Raw genomic sequence first — 20,983 nt, 5'->3', positions numbered from 1 at the left:
ATCATGATCCAGCAGCTTCTAGAAGCTCCTTCAGCAGCAGGAAGTTACAGTCATGGTTTCCTGGATGTTCTCAGTCTCCCTCAGGGTTGTGGAGGAACTTTGCTCCACTCTTCTTTCCAACGTTGCTTCAGTTCATTGGTTCCTGCAGCTCTCTGAAGGTCCCACCACAGCATCTCAGTCAGGATGAGGTCTGGACTTTAACTGGACCAGGTCCACACCTGGTCCTGGTGTAGATCTGCTGCTGTGTTTGGGATCATTGTCCTGCTGCACAACACAGTTTTAGCTGAACTTTAACGGACAGACAGACTCACATATAACTCTAGAAGACTCTGGTATCCAGGAGTTCTTGTTCGAATCAGTGACTGGGAGGTGTCCAGACCATCATCCCTCCACCACCGTGTTTTACAGATGGTATGAGGTGTTCGTGCTTGTATATTTTTTTTGTGCATTCAGACCAAATATGTCCACTCTGGTCTGGTTTGTCCAGCATTGTTCCAGAAGTCTGGTGGTTTGTTCAGATGCAGCTTTGCCAACCTAAGCCGTGCTGCCATGTTGTTTTTTCTCCTGCAAACCTTCCCAACAAGTCGTACTGGTTCAGGCTTTTTCTAACTGGACTGTCATGAACTTTAACATTTAACCTGCTAACTGAGGCCTGGAGGGTCTGAGATGAAGCTCTTGTTTTTTTCTTTTTACTGTTTCTTTAAGCATTTCATGGTCTGATCTTGGGCTGTCTGGGATGTCCACTAACTGTCTTGAATCTTTTCTAATTGTGAAAAATCTTTCTCTCTATAAGATAGAATAGTTGCTTCTCTAAGATCACTGCTGATGTCTTTCCTCCTTTACTGTGTGAGGGTGACTTCATTGTCCGTACATGGCTTCTATTTTGATTTATCTTTTTTTTTTATAAATGAAATAATGACATTAACAGTGAGATACGTCAGAGCTGTTAGTGATGAGGATGTATTTACATGGTTTTAAAACCTGCTAACAGCAGGTGGAATTTTGTTTGTTTGCAATTATATCCTGATATGTAAAACCTCAGAATTCTTCATCCTCATCACACACTTTCAGGTTCTTTGAAGCATCTGGAGATGTTCTGTACTGTTGGTTTTTCACCGATGTGCTGACTGGAAACCCGTCCAGTTTATCTTTGACACGAAGGATCAAAAGTTATCCGTGACCTTTCTGCACAGAAAGTCTCATTTTCTGTTCTTCAACAACCAGTTAAAGGCTGCGCTGGTTTGTGATGACCTCTGACATTCTGGCTGGGAAAGATTAATCTCCTTGATGATGGATCAGTGGATAAAAACGGCTCTCTGATGTTGATATCAATAAAGAGGGCACAGTAGGTCAGTAATTTGCCTGGTAGGACGTTTGCTCTGATGATTCAGGGATTTTCGTTCTATGCCCAGGATCAAGACTTTTGGCAGCGATGCCAGCGCGTTAAATCCCTGCTCATTGAACAAACAGCTAAAGTGGGATCTGCTAACCCTTTGATTGAGGTTTATATAGCGGGGCTCTGGTCCTGCTTTGTGAGACCATTTTCAGCAGGTGACTGGCTCCAGCACTCTTTACAGGATGAGTAGTAAGGTAAGAGTTTCATTCATTCTTCAGGTGTTCTGTCTGTGTTGAGCTTCTTAAACCTGAAAATTGACCAGAACTTTGAAAAGCATTTGTTTGCAGCTTAACAGGATTAAAACTGACTTTTAATCCACCTCCTTGTCCTCCTCTGGACTCAGATCATCTTCTATGAGGACAGAAACTTCCAGGGCCGCTCGTATGAGTGCGACACCGACTGCCCTGACATGCACCCTCACTTCAGCCGCTGCAACTCCATCAAGGTGGAAAGCGGCTGCTGGGTGCTCTACGAGAAGCCCAACTACACGGGCTACCAGTACGTCCTGACCCGAGGAGAGTACCCGGACTACCAGCGCTGGATGGGCTACAATGACACCATTCGCTCCTGCCGTACCTTCTCCTATGTGAGCGACAAAAACAACAAGATGCAGCTTATAATTCATGTTTGAGTAGATATGTGAGCACAAACCTTTAGTCAATGCCCTGAATAGGGTGTTTTTTGTATTTTGTGTTTATAAAGCATGAAAGATTGATTCACCTGCAGGAGAATCTGATCCCCAAACTTTTGTCTCCTGATCTGAATGTAGATTTACCATAAATGACTGAAAGAGAATCATGAATAGATTCAGTCTGAACTGCTGGGTTGTTGTGTTTTCCGCCTCCAGACCAGCGAGGGGCCGTACCGCATCCGTATCTACGAGCGGCCCAACTTCCAGGGCCAGATGATGGAGTTCAGCGAGGACTGCGAGTCGGTGCAGGACCACTTCCGCAGCCGTGACGTCTACTCCTGCAACGTCATGGACGGCTACTGGACCCTTTACGAGCATCCCAACTACCGCGGCCGGCAGTACTTCATGAGGCCTGGCGAGTACCGCAAGTTCAGCGACTGGGGGGCCACCTGCGCCACCACCGGCTCCTTCCGCAAAATCACCGAGTTTTAATCCTTGGATTCATATTTTGGGTTAAAAACAACTGTTAATGTAAAGAAAATAAGATGTCAATGATTGACCCAGTAAGAAACTGTTATAAATAATTTAATAAATGGAGCTACTATAAACTGTTGTCCTTGCTTGTGAATAAATGTCTTGGTTTAACTAACTGGCTCATAAAAAAGACATTTTGTGTGAAAAATTCTGACATTTTAACACAAGAATACATAAAAATGAAGTCAGATTGAACAGATTTGATGTAATTTATCCCTGTCTTTGCTGGAGAAACTGCACTGAGAGCTGGCTGGATAGAAATGTTTCTTTGTGACTAGAATATTAACAGGTTAAGTACTAAACTTTGCATTCAGTTCCTCAAGTCAGTCCCACATCTACAATACCATATTTTAGATTTATACCACCATCATGGCATGCACTCATCATCCACTTTACCTGTTCAATCACATGTTAAAACAAAAATCTAATCAGCCAATCACATGGCAACAACTCACATTTAGTATCTCAATCCAACAGAGCAGCTTTGGGATGTGGTGGAACAGGAGAGTCTCATCAGATGCAGCCACAAACCTGCAGCAACTGTGTGATGCTGTCATGTTAATATTGTGCAAATCCTCTGAGGCAGGTTTCCACCACCTTGTTCCATCGATCACACCAAGAATTAAGACAGTTCTGAACATGAAAGGGGTCCAACAAGGACTAGAAAGGGGACGTGTAACATCATAGTACAAGTGGACCAGATCTTTTGAAGAAGTCATGAACTTTCCAGTCTGAATGTTAACTCAAAGGCTCATGACTGCATCCCTGCAGGAATTGCAGGAATTCAGGGTACCAGAGCAGGCTACTGGTTCCCAGTATAACTAAAATAAGAGGTTGAAACACAATTTGAACGTTGAATGTGACACAGTGGACGGTGAGTGTAGTTTAGTTCATGCAGAATCAGTGCAGAAAACATCTTTGTTATTTACCTACACATTAAACACGTCTCTGTTTACTCTAACAGAAAAAGTTATTTTATTTTTACCCCTTTCACACTACTGTTATATTTTATTCATTTGAATTGTTTTATGCTATTGTTATTTTTATGCTTTTATTTTACAAATCTTTGTTCAGCACTTTGTTCAGCTGTACCAAAACAGGCTTCAACAGTTCCCACAGACTTTATGTATAAGCCTGTGTGTATCTGTATAAACCTGTGTGTATCTATATAAACCTGTGTGTATCTGTATAAACCTATTTATTTCTGTATAAACCTGTGTGTATCTGTGTGAATGGACTCAGCAGTGACTGTTCCAGTGCCTCTCCATGCCGTGGCTCTTGCTGGAAACTCACAAACAGGAATGGGAAGACTCCTGTAGAGTCTCTGCTGACCACAGGCCTCATTTAAATAACAACACACACAGCAGAATAATGTATATAAACATGGCCTCCACCTTTACTGGTAAAAACACAGGAAGTTGTTTGGCCCTCCACAGACACCAGAATGGGAAAGGTTTGTGTTTTTCTTTAGTTAAACAGCAAAAGTTGGTTGTTGGCTGTGATGATGAAATCTCAGGTGGAAGTTTTCAGGATGCCTTCATTTCATCCTTCAGATTATCTTCTACGAGGACAGAAACTTTGGAGGCCGTTACTATGAGTGCACAAGCGACTGCGCTGATCTGCACTCCATGTTTGACCACTGCCGCTCCATCCGGGTGGAGAGCGGCATGTTCATGATCTACGACCGACCGGGCTTCGTGGGGAACCAGTACTTCATGAGGAGGGGAGAGTACTCAGACTACATGGGCATGACCGGCATGAATGACTGTGTCAAGTCCTGCCGCATAATCCCCTCGGTAAGTCTTTCAGGGAAATAATATAAATATAATCCAAAAAAAAAAAAAGATGGATGGAGCCATTACGGTATGTTTACATCACACAGAGAAACATGTACAGATTCAGGGAACCCTGAGAGTAAATTTGACCGTAAACAGCCAATAAGTCAGAAGGTTTACCTTCTTATTTAAGGAATATGTCATCAGTCTGTCCCAAAAAGGCAGATTAACCTACCTTTTAATAAAGAATATGTCAGAATTTGCTCCTAATGTGGAAAATTATAAATAAAATCATTGGTCATTTGTCTTGAAATTAAAGTCATTATGTTAAAAGAAGACACTTCATATTAATTCTTAATTAGTTATGTTCACATTATTCCTGCAAAATGAAATAATTTAAAGTTCCTGTTAATTAAATATTTTATTTCCTCTTTAATATTTACCTTTCATTGCACTTTAAAAGTACAGTAAAATCTGGCCAATCGGTAAAAACAAGACACACTTAACTTTATAACAGTGTGATGACTCATCCTGCACTTTGGGGTGTGTCCTAACTTTCTGTCCAATTAAACACTTCCATGGCTTTAAACACAAATGACAACCAATCATTTGTGGCCATTTGGTTGGCTATGTGACCTCTACAAGGGGCAACTTGTCCCTGCGAAGCATTGCAGTCAAACCAAGGTGGAGAAAGGGGGGGATTTGTAGTGATGGGTGGAGTCGCATCGTACCACTGAAATCAGACAATCAGAGCAGACCGAGCTCCCTCAGCTTCTGTAAATAAAGCAATATAGTGCTACAATTTGATATTTCATGTGAACTTTAAGGGATTTTTTTTTTCATTTTCATTAACATCTCGCCATGCAAATACACTGAAACACCACACTGTATCATTACTCCGACATCCACCAGGACTGTAAAAAAAAAAACAAACAAAAAAAAAGTGTTAAAGGCGGTAACTAATTTATGTAATTAATTGCGTTAAAAGTTTTAACATAATTAACGCATGCGCGGCTTGACAAGCCCCATACATCCGTCATATCTCTGTTAGGATGGGAGCTGGGTGGTTCTATGGATTGACTTGAGAATAAACACAACATTAATGCAGCAACCCATGGACGTCACCTCCGTGGAGAATGAGGGTGTTTTAACACACACTCTTTTTCCGGTGAGAGGGGTCCACACCCGCACTTTTCTCACATTCTTTTATAAACTTGTGACATCCAACTGCATTTTGCACCAACGTGTCTCCTCTAGTGGATCTCTGGTCATGTCTGTTTGAGCAGCGATGGCTGTCAGTGATCAGCTGATTGGTTTAACTCTCTTGTTGCAGCAGTTCATGGTTCACACGTCACATATTTACCCCAAAGTATTGTTTGTGGTAGGACCTTCTCTAACACAGTGGTTGGCTGGTGGAAGACATTTATACTTCAGCTGCAGGGGCGGATCTAGAAAAGTTCTGATGGGGGGCCAGGCAGGAGCAATGACCACGAAAAGGGGGGCACAAATGAGAACTTTTTTTTTAGGTCTAGATTTTATGAAATATTGAACTGATAATTACGACTAAAGTGATCATCTATTGTAAAAAAAAAAAAAAAAAGTGAGGAAAAACCTGTAAAACAAACAGCCAATGATGTGTTTTATCAGCAGGTGTTTACTTTGGGTGAAGCTGCTGTAGGACTTTTATCAGTGCTGCACAAACAACATATAGAAGTACATTACTTGCTGCATTTACTGACCATTGGACATCTGATGTTTACCCAAAGGAAGGTCAGTTAACAGTAAATATTTGTAGCATCGGCTTGTTCTGTTGATACAATACAGTAAAAATGGGCAAATTTAGGCATATAAAAAGTTGCGAATGTGATTAATCATGATTGTTTGTAACCTGTGATTAATCATGAGCAATTTGAATGCTGCGATTAATCATGATTAATTAATTTGAGAGCTATTATGAGGAGAATCAAATGGAGGAACCATCATGGAAGGACACGCCCCTGCATGGGATGTACCGCCGACAGATAGCCGAGTGGCGGAAATGAGCAAATCCCACCAATGGCTAGCGAGGGCTGGATTGAAGGACAGCACAGAGGCACTAATCATGGCAGAATAGGAACAAGTCTTGAGTACCAGGGCAATTGAGGCCCCGATGTATCACACCAGGCAGGAGCCCAGGTGCAGACAGAGAGGTCCCTGAAACAATCCAGCACCTCACAGCAGGGTGTAGGATACTGGCAGGCAAAGAATACATGGAAAGCCAAAACCAAATAGCCAGCATAGTGTACAGAAACATCTGTGCAGAATATGGACTGGAGACCCCTAGGTCGCAATGGGAAACACCTCCCAACGCAGTGGAGAATGAGAGGGCTAAGATCCTATGGGACTTCCAGATACAGATTGATAACATGGTGGTGACCAACCAACCGGACATTGTGATCATAGATAAGCAGCATAGGAAAGTCGTAGTGATGTAAGTAGCCATGCTCATCGATGGAAATATCAGGAAAAAGGAACACAAGAAACTGAGAAATACCAAGGACTCAAGGAAGAGCTGGAGAAAGCCTGGAAGGTGAAGGCAGTACCAGTGGTCACCACCACTACCGAGGAGAGATGGGAGGTTGGGTGAGGGAAGAGTTTTATATGTAAAGTAGGGCTGCAATGATTAGTCGACGTTGTCGACAATAAAAACAGTCAACAACGAATTTAACCATTGGCTATTGTTGGCAATACACACACACAAACAAACAAAAAAAAAACAAAACAAACAAACAAACAAACAAACAAAATGAAACTACAGAGTGAGACATCATCTTCTTTCCTGTCTCTGCTGAGAGTTACATATGTGCAATAAAGTCCGGGTACAATCTTCAATGGTGGAGCCTCTGCTTTATTGTTCCCAAAAACATTACAAATCATATTAAACAGGAAACAGCCTACTCTATGGCAACCCTGGAGGGACATACGTCCTATTGAAAAAGCCCAAAATATTAAAGAACAAGATGGTCTGTTATAATCTGTCCAGGGTGTACCCTTGCTCTCGCCTTGCTGGGATAGGCTCCGGCTTCCCTGCGACCCTCATTTGGAATAAGCGGTATTGAAAATGAATAAATAAACAACTACTTGTTGTGAGTCCACATACATGCAGCTACTGCAATTTTTACTATGCTGTCTCTGAATAAACGAACAACTCCATATGAAGTGAGAGGTGTTTGAGCTTTAAAACTGCAGTACAGGTGGATAAGTAATACCTTAAAAGGACCATAGAAGAAGACAGTACACATATACACAATGTTAAATTAGTTACCTGTAGAGCAGTCCTCGCGTCACCTGTGGCCACTGGATCCACTCACACATGAAAACGTGTTTAAGTCTGGAAGAATTTTGGGCACTGACAGCCACCATCCTTTCACAACTTTCCATGTCCATCTTTACTACAAGATGTCAGTCATTTTTACACACTGTACCTTTAAAGCTGTTTCTGGTTAGTGACCACTACTATGCAGTACAAACCAAATCTTCATGAGTTAGGTTTAAAACGCTCCAGTTATATTGTATAAAAATATGAATATTACATTGAATTTTTACTAATTAATCATCCTAAAACTTTAACAAAAACCTTAAAAAAATGTTTGATTGGATGTTTTTAATGTCCTCCTCTGCTGGCTTTTTGTAGAACAGCAGCAGCTTCAGGATGAGGCTGTATGAGCACTTTGACATGGGAGGCGAGATGATGGAGCTGGTGGACGACTGTCCCAACCTCATGGACCGCTTCCGGCTCTTCAACTTCAACTCCTGTTATGTGATGGACGGCCACTGGCTGCTGTACGAGCAGCCCAACTACAGGGGGCGTCACTACTACCTGAGGCCTGGCCAGTACAGGAGCTTCAGTGAGTGGAGCGCCATGAGCTCCAGGATCGGCTCCATCAGGCGTCTCATGGAGCTCTAAAGACAGGAAAATGGTTCTTGTGAAATGTCTGCTCTTTGCTCTGTTTCACACGCTGAATAAAATGGCATCTGTGCTCAAGTGTCTTCGGTTTTGTTCTTGCTCTCTGCACCTGGAGGGCATGTTCTCCCGGAAGGATGTGGCGTGGTCATGGTCTGACATCCTGACTTTCATCAGAGTACTGAATAAAATACTGCAAGCACTGACACTAATTACACCCAGACTCGAGCGTTGTCTGTTGTAGATCTGCACCTTTACTCTGTGGGCTCATTTTTGCAAACATTTGGATGATTTAAAGAATAAAAAAAGGCATAATTCAGCTTGACTAGGAGCTGTTCTGGATTTTTCTGTCCCATTGCATGATCTTTATCAGCAGATGAAGTGACCAAATTTTACTGGATATAGAGACTACTTCCTCTATTTAAGTTTGCTTTGGATAAATATAAACCACGAATTAATATGAAAAGATAATTTTTCTGACTTTTCAAATAGCATGTGGCGCTATTGCAGACTCTTTCCACCAGGTGGCAGTGTTGCAGGTGAAATTAAACAACATAAAGTTGAACATATTTCTGGCATTCAAACTAACTTGTACTGCAACCAACTAATATATAAGTTATAAAGTTACAGTGAGAGGTTTTTCCCAAAGAATGATGATCTGTGAATAAACACATTAAATTTTACAAGACATAACTAAAAACTAGGAAAAGTCCTACCAAGAGCTCCACAGATGCTAGAAATGAGTCTTTCTATCTCTAATAAAATCACAAACTAGAAGATGAAGAAATTAAGGCATTTAAGGAGTAAAAAAAGCAAAGAGCATCAATTTAGCTCCCGTACATAACTCCAAACATCTGTTCATAACACAGCAGCACAAACGCCAAAGATTCCTGGCTATTACAATATGAATGACACATGCAGAGTCTGCATTCCACATTCACTATATATGTGACAGGTGGGAGTCTTTAAAGAGCTGAATAGAATAAACGGGGAAGGCAGGGAAGCAGCAACATGGGGAAGGTAAACACCGTGTTCATACGCTCTGATACTCAAACAAGAAAAAAGTGCTGCTTTTTTTGTTCAGTTTTGTTGGAGTTAAACCATTTCTGAAATATTACAAATGAAAAATGTAACTCATCCACATTTAGATCATCTTCTACGAGGACAAGAACTTCTCTGGGCGCCAGTTTGAGTGCAACAATGACTGTGTGGACCTGCAGACCAACCTCAGCTGCTGCAACTCCATCAAGGTGGAGAGCGGCTGCTTCATGATCTACGAGAAGTCTAATTACACTGGGAACCAGTACTACCTGAGGAGAGGAGACTATCCTGACTTCCACCACTGGATGGGCACCAACGGCTCCATCAGTTCCTGCCGCTCCATCCCTGCGGTGAGCTGTTAGTCTGTTGGCAAAGCCAATAATGATTAATTACAATTATCCCGTCTGTGTGTGGTGATATGTTGAATAATACAGATTAGAATATACATGCACTTATACATGAAGTTCAAGGGTTAACCACAGGTTGTTCCTTTCCAGCCAAGTGGATGTTGGACAAAAAGCTCTGTAAACATTAAAAAAAAAATTCAGTTTATTAACATAGAACTGATGAAACACCTGATGCTTAAATTTATCTACAATTCTTTAAAAACAAAAAGTGAGGAAATCAGGCGAGAAAATAAAACAATTTAATATTAAATAAATTAATAACAAATGATTAAAATAAATAGTAAATAAAAATAAATAAATAAAATAAATTAATCTGATAAAAAAAAAAGAAAAAAAAAGAAACAAAAACAGTTTTATGCTCCAGTAGGTGTCAAATCTCTGGGCTTCGTCTTTCACAGAAATGTTAGATTTTTACTAATTATTACTTGAATCTGACAATTTGAGGACATAAAATATATTAAAGTCTGAATTTAGAATAGAAATGATCTTAATGGGAACAAGAATCCGTGTTACAGATGTGCAGGAATCCCATCCAGCTGCATCGTCAAGCCTGAAGAGGAAAAGTCAAGCCAACTTTATATATATATATAAAACCAAATAATATTAAAATAATAATAAATGATCAAATCAAAGTCAGGGATATACATAAAATTTGCATCTAATCCCAAACTCTGAAAGAACTTTTTCCAAATGTTTGTGAAACAGAAAAATTAGCACATGAAGAACGTTTCCAGATGCATTGAATCAATACAGTTGACTTGCCAGCAGGGGGCAGTATAGGCTGCAACTGAGCAGAAGTCGCTCACAGGAAACAAAACGATGTTCAAGAAGCAGGTATTCTTTTTAACAGGCTTTTTGTGTATATTCCCAGTAAATGAAGACTAACAGTTGATCGCATGTGATCTTGACATATTCTGTATATCAGAACTTAAAAAGAATCAAAGCTAAAATGTTTCCAAAATGTCTCAAGTCTTGTTCAACATGACCCACCATGGCTTGGTCTCCTCCTGAGGACTTATGAGCTGCTTCCTCTGTCCGATTCTAATCCAGGAGCCTGGCTCGTTCAACCTGCGCTTGTATGAGCGGATCGAGTTTGGTGGACAGATGATGGACCTGAAAGATGACTGTCCTAGCGTCATGGACCGCTTCCACATCAATGACATCTTCTCCTGCAACGTGACGCATGGCAACTGGCTCTTCTACGAGCATCCCAACTACCGCGGCAGGATGTACCTGATCAGACCAGGAGAGTACAAAAGGTTCAGCGAATGGGGCGGCAGGAGCGCCAGGATTGGCTCCATCAGACGCATCATGGACTACTGACCTGCCGTGGGTTGAAAGCTACAGAAAGATGTTCATCTTAGGGTGTGTTCACACATTACAGGTTCAGTTAATTAATGCAAACTCTGGTGCGAGTGCTCTGCCAGCATTCAAACCTTGAGGAGAACTAACAGGGGCATGAGATCCCCTGAAAAGGTAGGTTTACATCGGCTTTTAACGAACTCCGATGCAGTTCAGTTGTAACATGTCTGTAGCAAGAACCGTCAAACAAATGTACAGAACTGGATCCTTCATTTTGTTCTCTATGACCATGGGAGCCATGGTGCTCATCAGAGTTTGGGAGTGTCAGAATCCAAATTTTCCTGCAGAATATCTTCATCTGTGTGTGGAAAGCACGACACGACAGCTTAAGATCCATTCAGTGCATTTATCCGACATACAACATTGCTTTGGAAGTTTGTATGTGTGCAGTCAGGGTGTGAGCTTATACATATGTCTTATTATATGTCACATGGTTTAATATTAAATATACGACAGTGTTAACGGGACAAATCTTCATCTTTGGTCTGGACTAGAACCAATTAAACACCCTTCCTGTCCTGAAATGTTTTGTTTTGTTTTTTTTCACATAGACTCCTAAAATAGACTCAAACCCATCAGCAGCAGAACCAAAAGCAGATTTCTGGACTTCTTCTGGATAACTCACTCACCATTGCAATAAAAACATTGCAAAATGGAGTCTTTGTAGTCCATTTATTTGGGAAAAGGACCTGTAAATACTGTTGGGGGGAGGAGGGGATTTAATCAACATGATGGGGGTGATGCTGATCCACATGAAGATCAAAGGAAGCTGGTAGATTGTACAGACTGTCATGTCAACTCAATTAAATATCAGTTTTATCTTGCTGATGCTGTTCAGGACATTATCTATTGTTCAGCAGTATTTTCGGGAGGAAATTGTGATGAACATGGAGGATAGAACAATGACCCATCACACAGCAAGAGTCATCTATACATAAACAGATTTCTCTCACCCCCGCCCCCTGATCCATCATCACTCTGGCTTATATTTGAATGACAATACTTTATGCTGTGCAATCACACAGCTGCCCTTTCTTTCCTTTTTTTTATAAAGCACAGTGGCTTGGCTCAGGAACAGCACTCAACGGTAATACTGTCTGATGCCAACATAACCATGGGGAAGGTAAAGAACATCAACTCTTTTCAAGTCTTTTACTCACTTTCTGCCGTATTTTTGCTAAATCTCACAACTCTGTGGGACAAATCCTTGTGTGTTGCTTTCGAAGATCATATTTTATGAAGACAGAAACTTCCAAGGGCGCTCTCACGAGTGCAGCAGCGACTGTGCCGACCTCCACACCTACTTCAACAGATGCAACTCCATCCGGGTGGAGAGCGGCTGCTTCATGGTCTACGAGAGACCCAACTACATGGGAAACCAGTACTATCTGAGGAGAGGAGACTACTCCGATAACCAGCGCGTGATTGGAATAAACGATTGCGTCAGATCTTGCCGTATGATCCCGCAGGTAGGTCATAAAGACGTGGTTTGAACAGGTCTACTAAAAATAGACACTTTTACATGTTTCTGTTGAGAAATACGTAGAGTGATAAGAGAGTATGTGATCTGGTGCCAGTACCAAGGGTCCTACAGGATGAGGCTTTACGAGCGCTTCGACATGTCTGGTAAGATGCACGAGCTGGTGGATGACTGCCCAAACCTCCAGGACCAGCTCAGCATCTCCGACTTCAACTCCTGCAACGTGATGGACGGCCACTGGCTGCTGTACGACCAGCCCAACTACAAGGGCAGGGTGTACTACCTGCGGCCTGGGGAGTACCGCAGATATAGCGACTGGGGAGGCCTTACCCCCAGGATCGGCTCCATCAGAAGAATCACAGACTTCAACTAAACTCCACGCAATGCTTGCAAAAAATGAACAGTCTGTCACAATAAACTTTAACCAACTCAATTAATCTCTCTTCAGTCGTGTCTTTGCTACTTCCCAGTTGTTGTTTGCTCACTACATCATCACTAAGTATCCCTAAAATATGATCTATGGAGGAATAAATATTACAGAAAGGAAAATATCTCCTGTCTGGTAGCTGTGGACCAAACAATCGATCTACAATAGCTTCTGGTTAGCTGGTGCAATGTAATTTAATCGCCTCTGTGCTTAGACACACCATACCAAACAATGCCAGGGTAACCCTCTCCCAGTTTGTGCCCCTGATGGGATTAACTGGTCTCTGTGGGTGTCCATACCATTAGCGCTAAACACTCTATAGAGAGTAAATCAGACAGTGTGCAGCTAGAACAAAAGAGAGCAATAAGACATGAAGCATTAAGAAGAAGGGTCATCTGGTAAAGAAAGACATACAAAGAATTGTGGAAGCACATAAAAAAACTCCCAAATATTTCCTCTTAAGGACATTTTTGCCCACTTACATATGATTTATATCACACATATCATCTTCATAGTCATCCAGACATTCTGAAAGGTTAAATTAAAGGACATTCATGACAAAAAATTATTTAGTTTGGGGAAAAACAAGTTTCAAACAAACAAAATTCTCTATTTTCTGCATCTAAACACATTAAAAAAGAATCCACCAGCAACAACTTGAATATCATCAACACTCAAATAAAAGCTTTATCTAAAAATTTCCCTGCTCTTCAATATTAAAAGTGTGTGTTAAAGTTTACACTGTGACTGAATCAAACCAATCATTATAATCTTTTACCAGACTGTTTCTAAGATTTACCAATAAATAATAGAACACAGATGTTATAAAACAAAACAAGTGAAATCATATGTGTGTGGTCTATCAGGCTGAACAAAATCTTCATTTTGCAGGTAAAGACACGAGTTAAAAAAAGCTCAATAAAGCTGTGATATCAAAAATCAAAAATCAAACACACACGTTAGATGTAAAGGCCGTTCAATAAACTGTTAAATTCCTCATAAAATCTTCCTGTCCGGAGTTCTGAGCAGCAGCATGTGTACACGGAGGGCTGCTCAGGTAGAAGCAGGGAGGCTGAATGGCTTCCTGCTCCGTTACGCAACATTTTTAATGCTAAAGGGCTGTTCCATATTGTTCTGCAGCCATTGTCCGCTGGATGTGTGGATACCATACTAGTCCTTTCCTTTGTCCATGCCTGTCAAAACACCAAACCAGTTAATTATTTATCCTTTTTTTCAAGTACAAATCCATATTTCTCACCCAATGTTGTGCTCCAACAAAAAGGTAAACATGTGCCAGTAGCCTTCAGTTATAACTATGAGAGAATTTGAATAACAATGCTTTGTTTGTGGAGAGGTGGTATAAAAAGCCCTGAAAACATGGGGAATCTCTCCAACGGAGACCATGGGCAAGGTAAGTACTGTTTGTCCTGCCTGCTGACATTGAACGCAGCAGAGCCTGTCAGTGCCCTCAGTATCTTTGGCTTGAACACGGCGCTCTCCTCCCTGAAGCAAAGTTTGGTTCTTGAAGCTCTCGTATCTTTCTATAGATCATCTTTTACGAGGACAAGAACTTCCTGGGTCGGAGCTATGAGTGCAGCAATGACTGCACAGACCTTCACTCGTACTTCAGCCGTTGTAACTCCATCCGGGTGGAGAGTGGCTGCTTCATGATCTATGAGCGGCCCAACTTCATGGGTCACCAGTACTTCATGAGGAGGGGAGAGTATCCGGACTACCAGAGGTGGATGGGTTTCAGTAGCTGCATCCGCTCCTGCCGGATGATTCCAGCGGTAAGAGGACAAAATTCAGCTTTTCTTCAAATCTGAGCGGATTTTTTGATTTGATATCAAATGTTTTGGTCCTATTGGTCCCACAGTACCGAGGCTCCTATAGATTGCGCATCTATGAGAAGCCTGACTTCAGCGGTCACATGATGGAGTTCATGGATGACTGTCCCTGTGTGTCTGATCGTTTCCATCACCGCCACGTCTACTCCTGTAATGTTATGAACGGCCACTGGATCTTCTACGAGTACCCCAACTTCCGAGGCAGGCAGTACTTCCTGAGAGCTGGGGAGTACAGGAGGTACCGCGACTGGTGTGCCACCTGCGCCATTGTCGGATCCTTCAGGAGGGTCACCGAATTTTAGCCATCAAGCGAAACACTTGCTGTAAATATCAAACACTTTGTTTATTAAAGATGTTGAATTTTTAACCTGTTTTGTGGAGGTGGTTTTATTTGCTTGTTCAAAATTTGCTGTATGAGGGATCAAAAAGTAGTTTTTTTTTAGTAGCTCGGGTAAGTAAAAGAGTTGGTAACTGTGCAGGTTGCATATGTTGTACTTGTTCTGTAAATAATGTGGATAAGAAGGGGTAAATACTTGTAAATATTTGTTATGATAACACACTCATCAAGTGGAGGGAAGAGCGTGCAAATAAAGTACCCTTCATACCACAATACTAAAACTTCTAAGATTATTCTAGTGGTGTATTTAGTAGAATACAGAATAAATTTGAAACATACATATTTTATTTTTTACAATGTTGACTATAAAATATACAACAATAAATCTTCATAATGAACGTTTTATAGCTAATACCATCATAATATGGTCATCAAAACCATTTAAAGGCGTCATCACCTGGTCTTTTCATGCATCCACTGTCCTCTAAGTGTCTTTAAATATGTTTTTGAAAACTAATTAAACAAAAATTCAAACTTAGAGCTTATTCTGACCCTTTGCTCATACCACAACATTGTCTCGTGAGAGTTCATGCAAGCTTTTGACTAATGTTAATGAGGTGTGCACTGATTGGCTGGTGGGAGGCCAGAGTCGGAAGGGGGACTGGCCCAGTGCATGCACAGTGCATCCGACTCCAAAACATCAACAGCTTAGTGATGGCGAGCGAACCTGACCGAGCAGCAGCTTACGGAATTCAGCCATTTATGTTTGAACCAGACTCTGAGCCTGAGAGTGAAGATACTGAGATGGTGGAAGAAGCACGTTTACAACAAAATGTACAAACGTGGCAGAGCACTTCACCCCACCTATAAAAAAGAAAACACGGGGCTTGTTTGCATATTGAAGGGGGTTAAACCTTTAGGCTCGTCCTTAGCATTAGCATTAGCATTAGCATTACCAGTGTCAGCATGACTTTATATCATTATATCATTCCATGCCTACAGCATGACTTTAGACGTGGAGGAGGGGCTGGCTTATTCAAATAGCCTCTTGTGATGACAAAATCCCAGGAGCAAATTAAAATCATGCGTTTGCAAGAGTTTACCCTTGGTGGTTCTGCTGTGAACAAAGGGCCCAGACGGAAAACCTCCATCGTCTTCAAAAGAAAGACCTTCAGGGAAGTTAAGACCAATACACATTTTAACTTGAAAAAGTGCAATTTCTGGTGAAATTATCTTTTTTTCTTTGGTTTTTAGGTAGAATAATAACATTTTAATACAAGACAATCCAACTTGGTGGTGATGTTCCAAAAACAGACCAACTTCAAAACACCCACCACCATCGTCTCTTTACCAACTAAGACCATTCACTTCACATCTACAGCAAAGAAAGAAAAAAAAAACATATTGATCATACTGGTGCATTTAAAGGCATAAAAAATAATTGGCATTTTAACAAATATTCTCATGTCTGTTACAGGTACTGGTTCTCAGTTTTCTTTGTCGTAAATTTTTGGGCCAACATGGAAAGTTTACTGGAGGTGAAGTTAAACTTTATAGTATTTATCTGCCCTCAGAAGTGGATTCAAAATTTTTCTTTTACTCTTTCTTTCCCAGATCTTAAAGACGTCCTACAGAGCTTGAGCAATTTTCTCAGTGAAGCGCCCCTATCGACTGCTAATCCAGCATCCATCTTACATCCTACCCGTACAGTAGGGCTAAACGATACCGCAAATTTAGGTATCAATCCAGGGTAAGTATCACCAATACTTTTTTATTATCATTTTATGTTTCTGTTATTATTCTTTTAATTATCGTTATTATTATAATGTTCAAACACAGTATAAACAGTATTATCAAATAAAACACCTTTTATGAATGGCAGAACCAAAAACAACAACATAAATAATGTAACAAAATAATAAAATAATTCTTTTATTCCGTTTTATCACAAACAGTTGTTTGGGAAAATTAAGTCATCAGTGCAAATTGTCTAAACAGAAAGTAAAACCTGCTGTTGGTTGGTTCTCATTTACATTCTTTGGCTTTTTGCCCTCGAAGCTCTCTGCAAGAAAAATATAGATTTCATCACGCTGGTATCGACTGATACCAATACTAGCCTTGGTATTGATAAAATCCATATTTGGATTGACCTGCCCAGCCCTACCGTACTGTGAGATCTCTCCAGCCTTTTAAAGATTTTATCTTTTCTCATCTGTATTATTATGTCTTTCTCTCTCTTTCTTTTCCTCTCTTCCTCCTTCTTTACAGATCCAGACACAGTGTGCGTGTCTGTGCTAGTGCGTGACGTGGTGCGTAAAGCGAAACTCAGCTGCAGCGTCTTGTGGCATTGTGTGGTTCCTCAGCCTCGGGGTGGCTCCTGAAATGCAGACGTCACTGAGCCATCACACGAGTCTGGAGCTTTAAGGTCGGAAAGTTACGTAGTGCATCTTTAAAACCAGACGCTTCCAAGGAGCACAGAGCCACCTTTCTTTTATTCTTATGAAAGGCAATGTCTACAGACTTAAGTTTTCTTTTTAAATTTTTGTTCCTTTTTAACTTATTCCTTTCCTATTCACTCTGTATACGTAAAAAATTCATTTAATTCTCCAGTGTAAGTCGTTCATCTGCTGTTCAGTGTCAGAAACACAAACTAAATGATGGAAGTATTGATATTTCCTGTAGGCATGAATGTTTTCGTGGAAGGCAACGAGTAAATCTGTCAGTCTTTCTTCTTTTTTATATAAAAAAACAATTAAAACCATATACCCAAGGCAAATACTGAAACTATTATACAAATATCAGCAGTTTCCACTCAGGTTTATGGCTAAATTTAACATTATTCTGGGACTTTTGTAATAGGTTAAGAGACTTACTGATTACTTATTATAAATGCATTCTCTGTTTTCATTTAGAGGAACGGTGAACACAGAGGAGAAATGTCTTGCAGGAAAAGGCCATGAGTCAGGCTGAAACACTGGCTGCAGCGAGGATTTCCCCCTCGCTCTGCTGGAGGCCCTCCCAAGACCTGATCTTTGGTCATTTGCACTACTAACAAAATCCTGATATGGTTCTTGTTTTGTGTATTTTTGTGTTGAAAAGGCATGAGAAGGGCTACCTAAACATTCTATAGTTGTGCAGCCATTTTTATGCAGAGAATGTTTTTAGTTAATATTACAGGAGTAAACGTTTTTTCCCCCATTGCTTCTTTAACTTTTTTATTTTCCCACCAAGGTTAGAATCAGGTTCCTGCTAAAGTAGCAGTCTTGTAAAAGTGAATTTTAATAGGTTGTCATCGTATTTCTGGTAAACATTTTATAGAAGTTTATCAAACAGTTAACCAAATATGCAAGTTTCTTTTAAATGAAGTTTATATCAAACCGCAGTACATAACAAAGTTTTAATTTACTACAGGACTTGTAATCAGTGTCGGGAGGGTGAAGGACAGTGATTCATTCTCCATACCAGCTCAGTATTGGTGCAGGTTCTGGGTTGGCCGTGGTTTTGTCTGAGATGTGGCTCGATGCCATGTTCTGTCCATCGCTGATGATCGGACCATATGTGGAGAACCTTCTGACCGAGAATGAAATACACACAAAGCGTATGCTTATAATGAACAATGCAGATGACTGCTGCCAGAAATGTATGGATGGAGAGCCATTGTTACACATTTATAGACCCCATTCAGCAAAAGTCATACTGCTAATTCATCAGCTTTGCACATTAGAATAACAACACATCATGGCCTCTGGGATTTTGTATAAAAAGGCTGTGGAATCATGGAGTTGGCAGAGCAAGTTGATCCATCCACTGGAAACAACCTAAACCAGCATCATGGGCAAGGTAATAGGACATTTGCCAACACATGCAACCCTCATATTATTATTTTTCGAACAATATAAAAAATGTAATCTGGTGCAAAATTGATTCTCGGATTGTGATTTTTCCGTTTCAGATCATCTTCTATGAGGACAGGAACTTCCAGGGTCGCTCCTATGAGTGCATGAGCGACTGCTCTGACATTTCCTCCTACCTGAGCAGGTGCCAGTCCTGCAGGGTGGAGAGCGGCTGCTTCATGGTCTACGAGCGTCCCAACTACACGGGAAACCAGTTCTTCCTCAGGAGAGGAGAGTACCACGACATGCAGCGCATGATGAGCATGGGGATGATGTTTGAATCCATCAGATCCTGCAGAATGATCCCATTTGTGAGTATAATGCACACAGATGAAACTGAAACTTGATTTATTTTGAGTTTTAATAAATCTGATGATACCCACATTTTCCACATTTGCATGATAAATTACAGCACAGAGGTTCATTCAGGATGAGGATCTATGAGAGGGAGAACTTCGGCGGTCAGATGTACGAGCTGATGGACGACTGTGAGTCCATCATGGACCGCTACCGCATGAACGACTGCATGTCCTGCCACGTGATGGACGGCCACTGGCTGATGTACGAGCAGCCCCACTACAGAGGCAGGATGATGTACCTGAGGCCCGGAGAGTACAGGAACTTCATGAACTTGGGCATGAGTGGCATGAGGTTCATGAGCATGAGGCGCATCACTGATATGTGCTAGACTGCCGAATTTGACACGATTAAATAAAAAATGTGTAGTTCATAACACTGTTTGTCATGTTTGTGGGATGTTTATGTGTTTTTATGTGTTTTCTTGTAAAAGCAGATAGGGGAATAGTTTATGTTTTGGAATGATCTAAAGCAGAGCTGACCAACTCCGGCCCTCGAGGGCCAGTATCCTGCAGGTATTGGATGTGTCCCTGCAGCAACACACCTGAGTCAAACGATTGGGTCATTATCAGAATACAAAACTTGACAACAAGCTGTTGGAGATCTATTCTATTTTAATCAGGTGTTGCAGGATTAGAGAAACATTCAATACCTGCAGGACACTGGCCTTTCAGGGACTGGAGTTGGTGATCCCTGATCTAAAGCATCAAGTCGTAATCCAAACTTATTTAACCCCCTTTGTGACCAAAAAGTGTTTTATATTTAATACTAATGTGCACATAACTGAATAATATCTTGTTTTCTAATTATAATAATTTTAGAAGTCTTAAAAAAACACAATAATACTGTCTAACTCCTACTTCCAGTGACATTTGACTGGGATCTTACAGCCTTACCTATAAGACTGAGCTCATTGATCATTGAAAGTGATTGGGTTATTTACCAAAGGCATCATTTACAGATGTAGTAATAAATTCCTTGATAGTTAAAAACAAAAACTAACAAACAAAAAACAAAAGAACAAAACAAATACCCTTGAATTCAGGAAATGCAGATGTAGCCAGATAGCCGACTACACCAAGCTAGCACTATAAAATTAAACTAAGTATAACCATGTTTAACATAATTTAATTTGGAGCTGTCATGTTTTCCCAACAGTCAAACATTCGCTCTAAGTTGGAGAAATTTTGAGCCTCAGTACCTGTTTTCTATGAGAACATCAGACCGTTAGATGCTCGGAGTTGTTTAACTTGAGGTCAAGCAAACAGCGGTTCATATCAGCTAAGTACTCCAGATTTTACAGTGTGAATAGAAAGTAGTCAGCTTTGTCAAAAACAACTGTCTCGCTACAGTTGCTACAAATCTTTGGTATCATCTGTTGACTTACTGAGGCAGTAAAGGTACCACATATACTGTAAGCAAATCTACACTGGGCGTCCAGCGTCATCTAAATGCCTGCTGTTCAGCACAGTGAGCTACAGCAGAAGCTCAGGAAATACCCTCATGACTAAATAAGATATATATGCAGTTATGTCTGATCATCTTAAATCTAA

The 20,983-nt window shown here is 40.8% G+C and overlaps 6 protein-coding genes across 10 annotated transcripts; all 6 read left to right on the top strand.

The window, feature by feature from the left end:
• Positions 1-966: 966 nt before the first annotated feature.
• On the top strand, positions 967-2,708 carry LOC121650018 (gamma-crystallin M2-like). The gene is made up of 3 exons (XM_042001244.1): positions 967-1,590; positions 1,740-1,982; positions 2,244-2,708. Exons 1-3 carry the CDS (start codon positions 1,579-1,581, stop codon positions 2,517-2,519), a joined length of 531 nt encoding a protein of 176 aa, XP_041857178.1. The 5' UTR covers positions 967-1,578; the 3' UTR covers positions 2,520-2,708.
• A 1,297-nt stretch (positions 2,709-4,005) lies between these two features.
• LOC121650022 (gamma-crystallin S-1-like) lies at positions 4,006-8,282 on the top strand. Of its 2 annotated transcripts, XM_042001251.1 has the most exons (4): positions 4,006-4,014; positions 4,115-4,361; positions 7,336-7,342; positions 8,018-8,282. In XM_042001251.1, exons 1-4 carry the CDS (start codon positions 4,006-4,008, stop codon positions 8,280-8,282), a joined length of 528 nt encoding a protein of 175 aa, XP_041857185.1. The 2 variants fall into 2 exon arrangements, with proteins under 2 accessions (XP_041857185.1, XP_041857184.1); XM_042001250.1 differs by lacking the exon at positions 7,336-7,342 and having other exon boundaries at positions 4,115-4,357; positions 8,010-8,282.
• A 1,008-nt stretch (positions 8,283-9,290) lies between these two features.
• LOC121650019 (gamma-crystallin M2-like) lies at positions 9,291-11,050 on the top strand. Of its 2 annotated transcripts, none has more exons than XM_042001246.1 (3): positions 9,291-9,299; positions 9,428-9,670; positions 10,781-11,050. In XM_042001246.1, exons 1-3 carry the CDS (start codon positions 9,291-9,293, stop codon positions 11,048-11,050), a joined length of 522 nt encoding a protein of 173 aa, XP_041857180.1. The 2 variants fall into 2 exon arrangements, with proteins under 2 accessions (XP_041857180.1, XP_041857179.1); XM_042001245.1 differs by having other exon boundaries at positions 10,778-11,050.
• Positions 11,051-11,185: 135 nt separating this feature from the next.
• On the top strand, positions 11,186-12,942 carry LOC121650532 (gamma-crystallin B-like). Its single transcript, XM_042002086.1, has 4 exons — positions 11,186-11,203; positions 12,144-12,212; positions 12,316-12,558; positions 12,667-12,942. Exons 1-4 carry the CDS (start codon positions 11,186-11,188, stop codon positions 12,940-12,942), a joined length of 606 nt encoding a protein of 201 aa, XP_041858020.1.
• Positions 12,943-14,072: 1,130 nt separating this feature from the next.
• LOC121650020 (gamma-crystallin M2-like) lies at positions 14,073-15,145 on the top strand. 3 transcript variants are annotated; one of them, XM_042001247.1, is made up of 3 exons: positions 14,073-14,087; positions 14,544-14,786; positions 14,873-15,145. In XM_042001247.1, the coding sequence occupies exons 1-3, from the start codon at positions 14,073-14,075 to the stop codon at positions 15,143-15,145; spliced, it is 531 nt and encodes a 176-aa protein (XP_041857181.1). The 3 variants fall into 3 exon arrangements, with proteins under 3 accessions (XP_041857181.1, XP_041857183.1, XP_041857182.1); XM_042001249.1 differs by lacking the exon at positions 14,073-14,087 and adding an exon at positions 14,387-14,407; XM_042001248.1 differs by lacking the exon at positions 14,073-14,087 and adding an exon at positions 14,399-14,407 and having other exon boundaries at positions 14,544-14,783.
• A 3,848-nt stretch (positions 15,146-18,993) lies between these two features.
• LOC121650023 (gamma-crystallin M1-like) lies at positions 18,994-19,761 on the top strand. Its single transcript, XM_042001252.1, has 3 exons — positions 18,994-19,020; positions 19,133-19,384; positions 19,486-19,761. Exons 1-3 carry the CDS (start codon positions 19,012-19,014, stop codon positions 19,759-19,761), a joined length of 537 nt encoding a protein of 178 aa, XP_041857186.1. The 5' UTR covers positions 18,994-19,011.
• The last annotated feature ends 1,222 nt before the right edge of the window (positions 19,762-20,983 follow it).

This window comes from Melanotaenia boesemani, chromosome 12, assembly GCF_017639745.1.
Source record: "Melanotaenia boesemani isolate fMelBoe1 chromosome 12, fMelBoe1.pri, whole genome shotgun sequence".
NCBI lineage: Eukaryota > Metazoa > Chordata > Actinopteri > Atheriniformes > Melanotaeniidae > Melanotaenia > Melanotaenia boesemani.
Note: the sequence above shows the minus strand (reverse complement) of the source record. Positions and strands in the feature narration are given on the sequence as shown.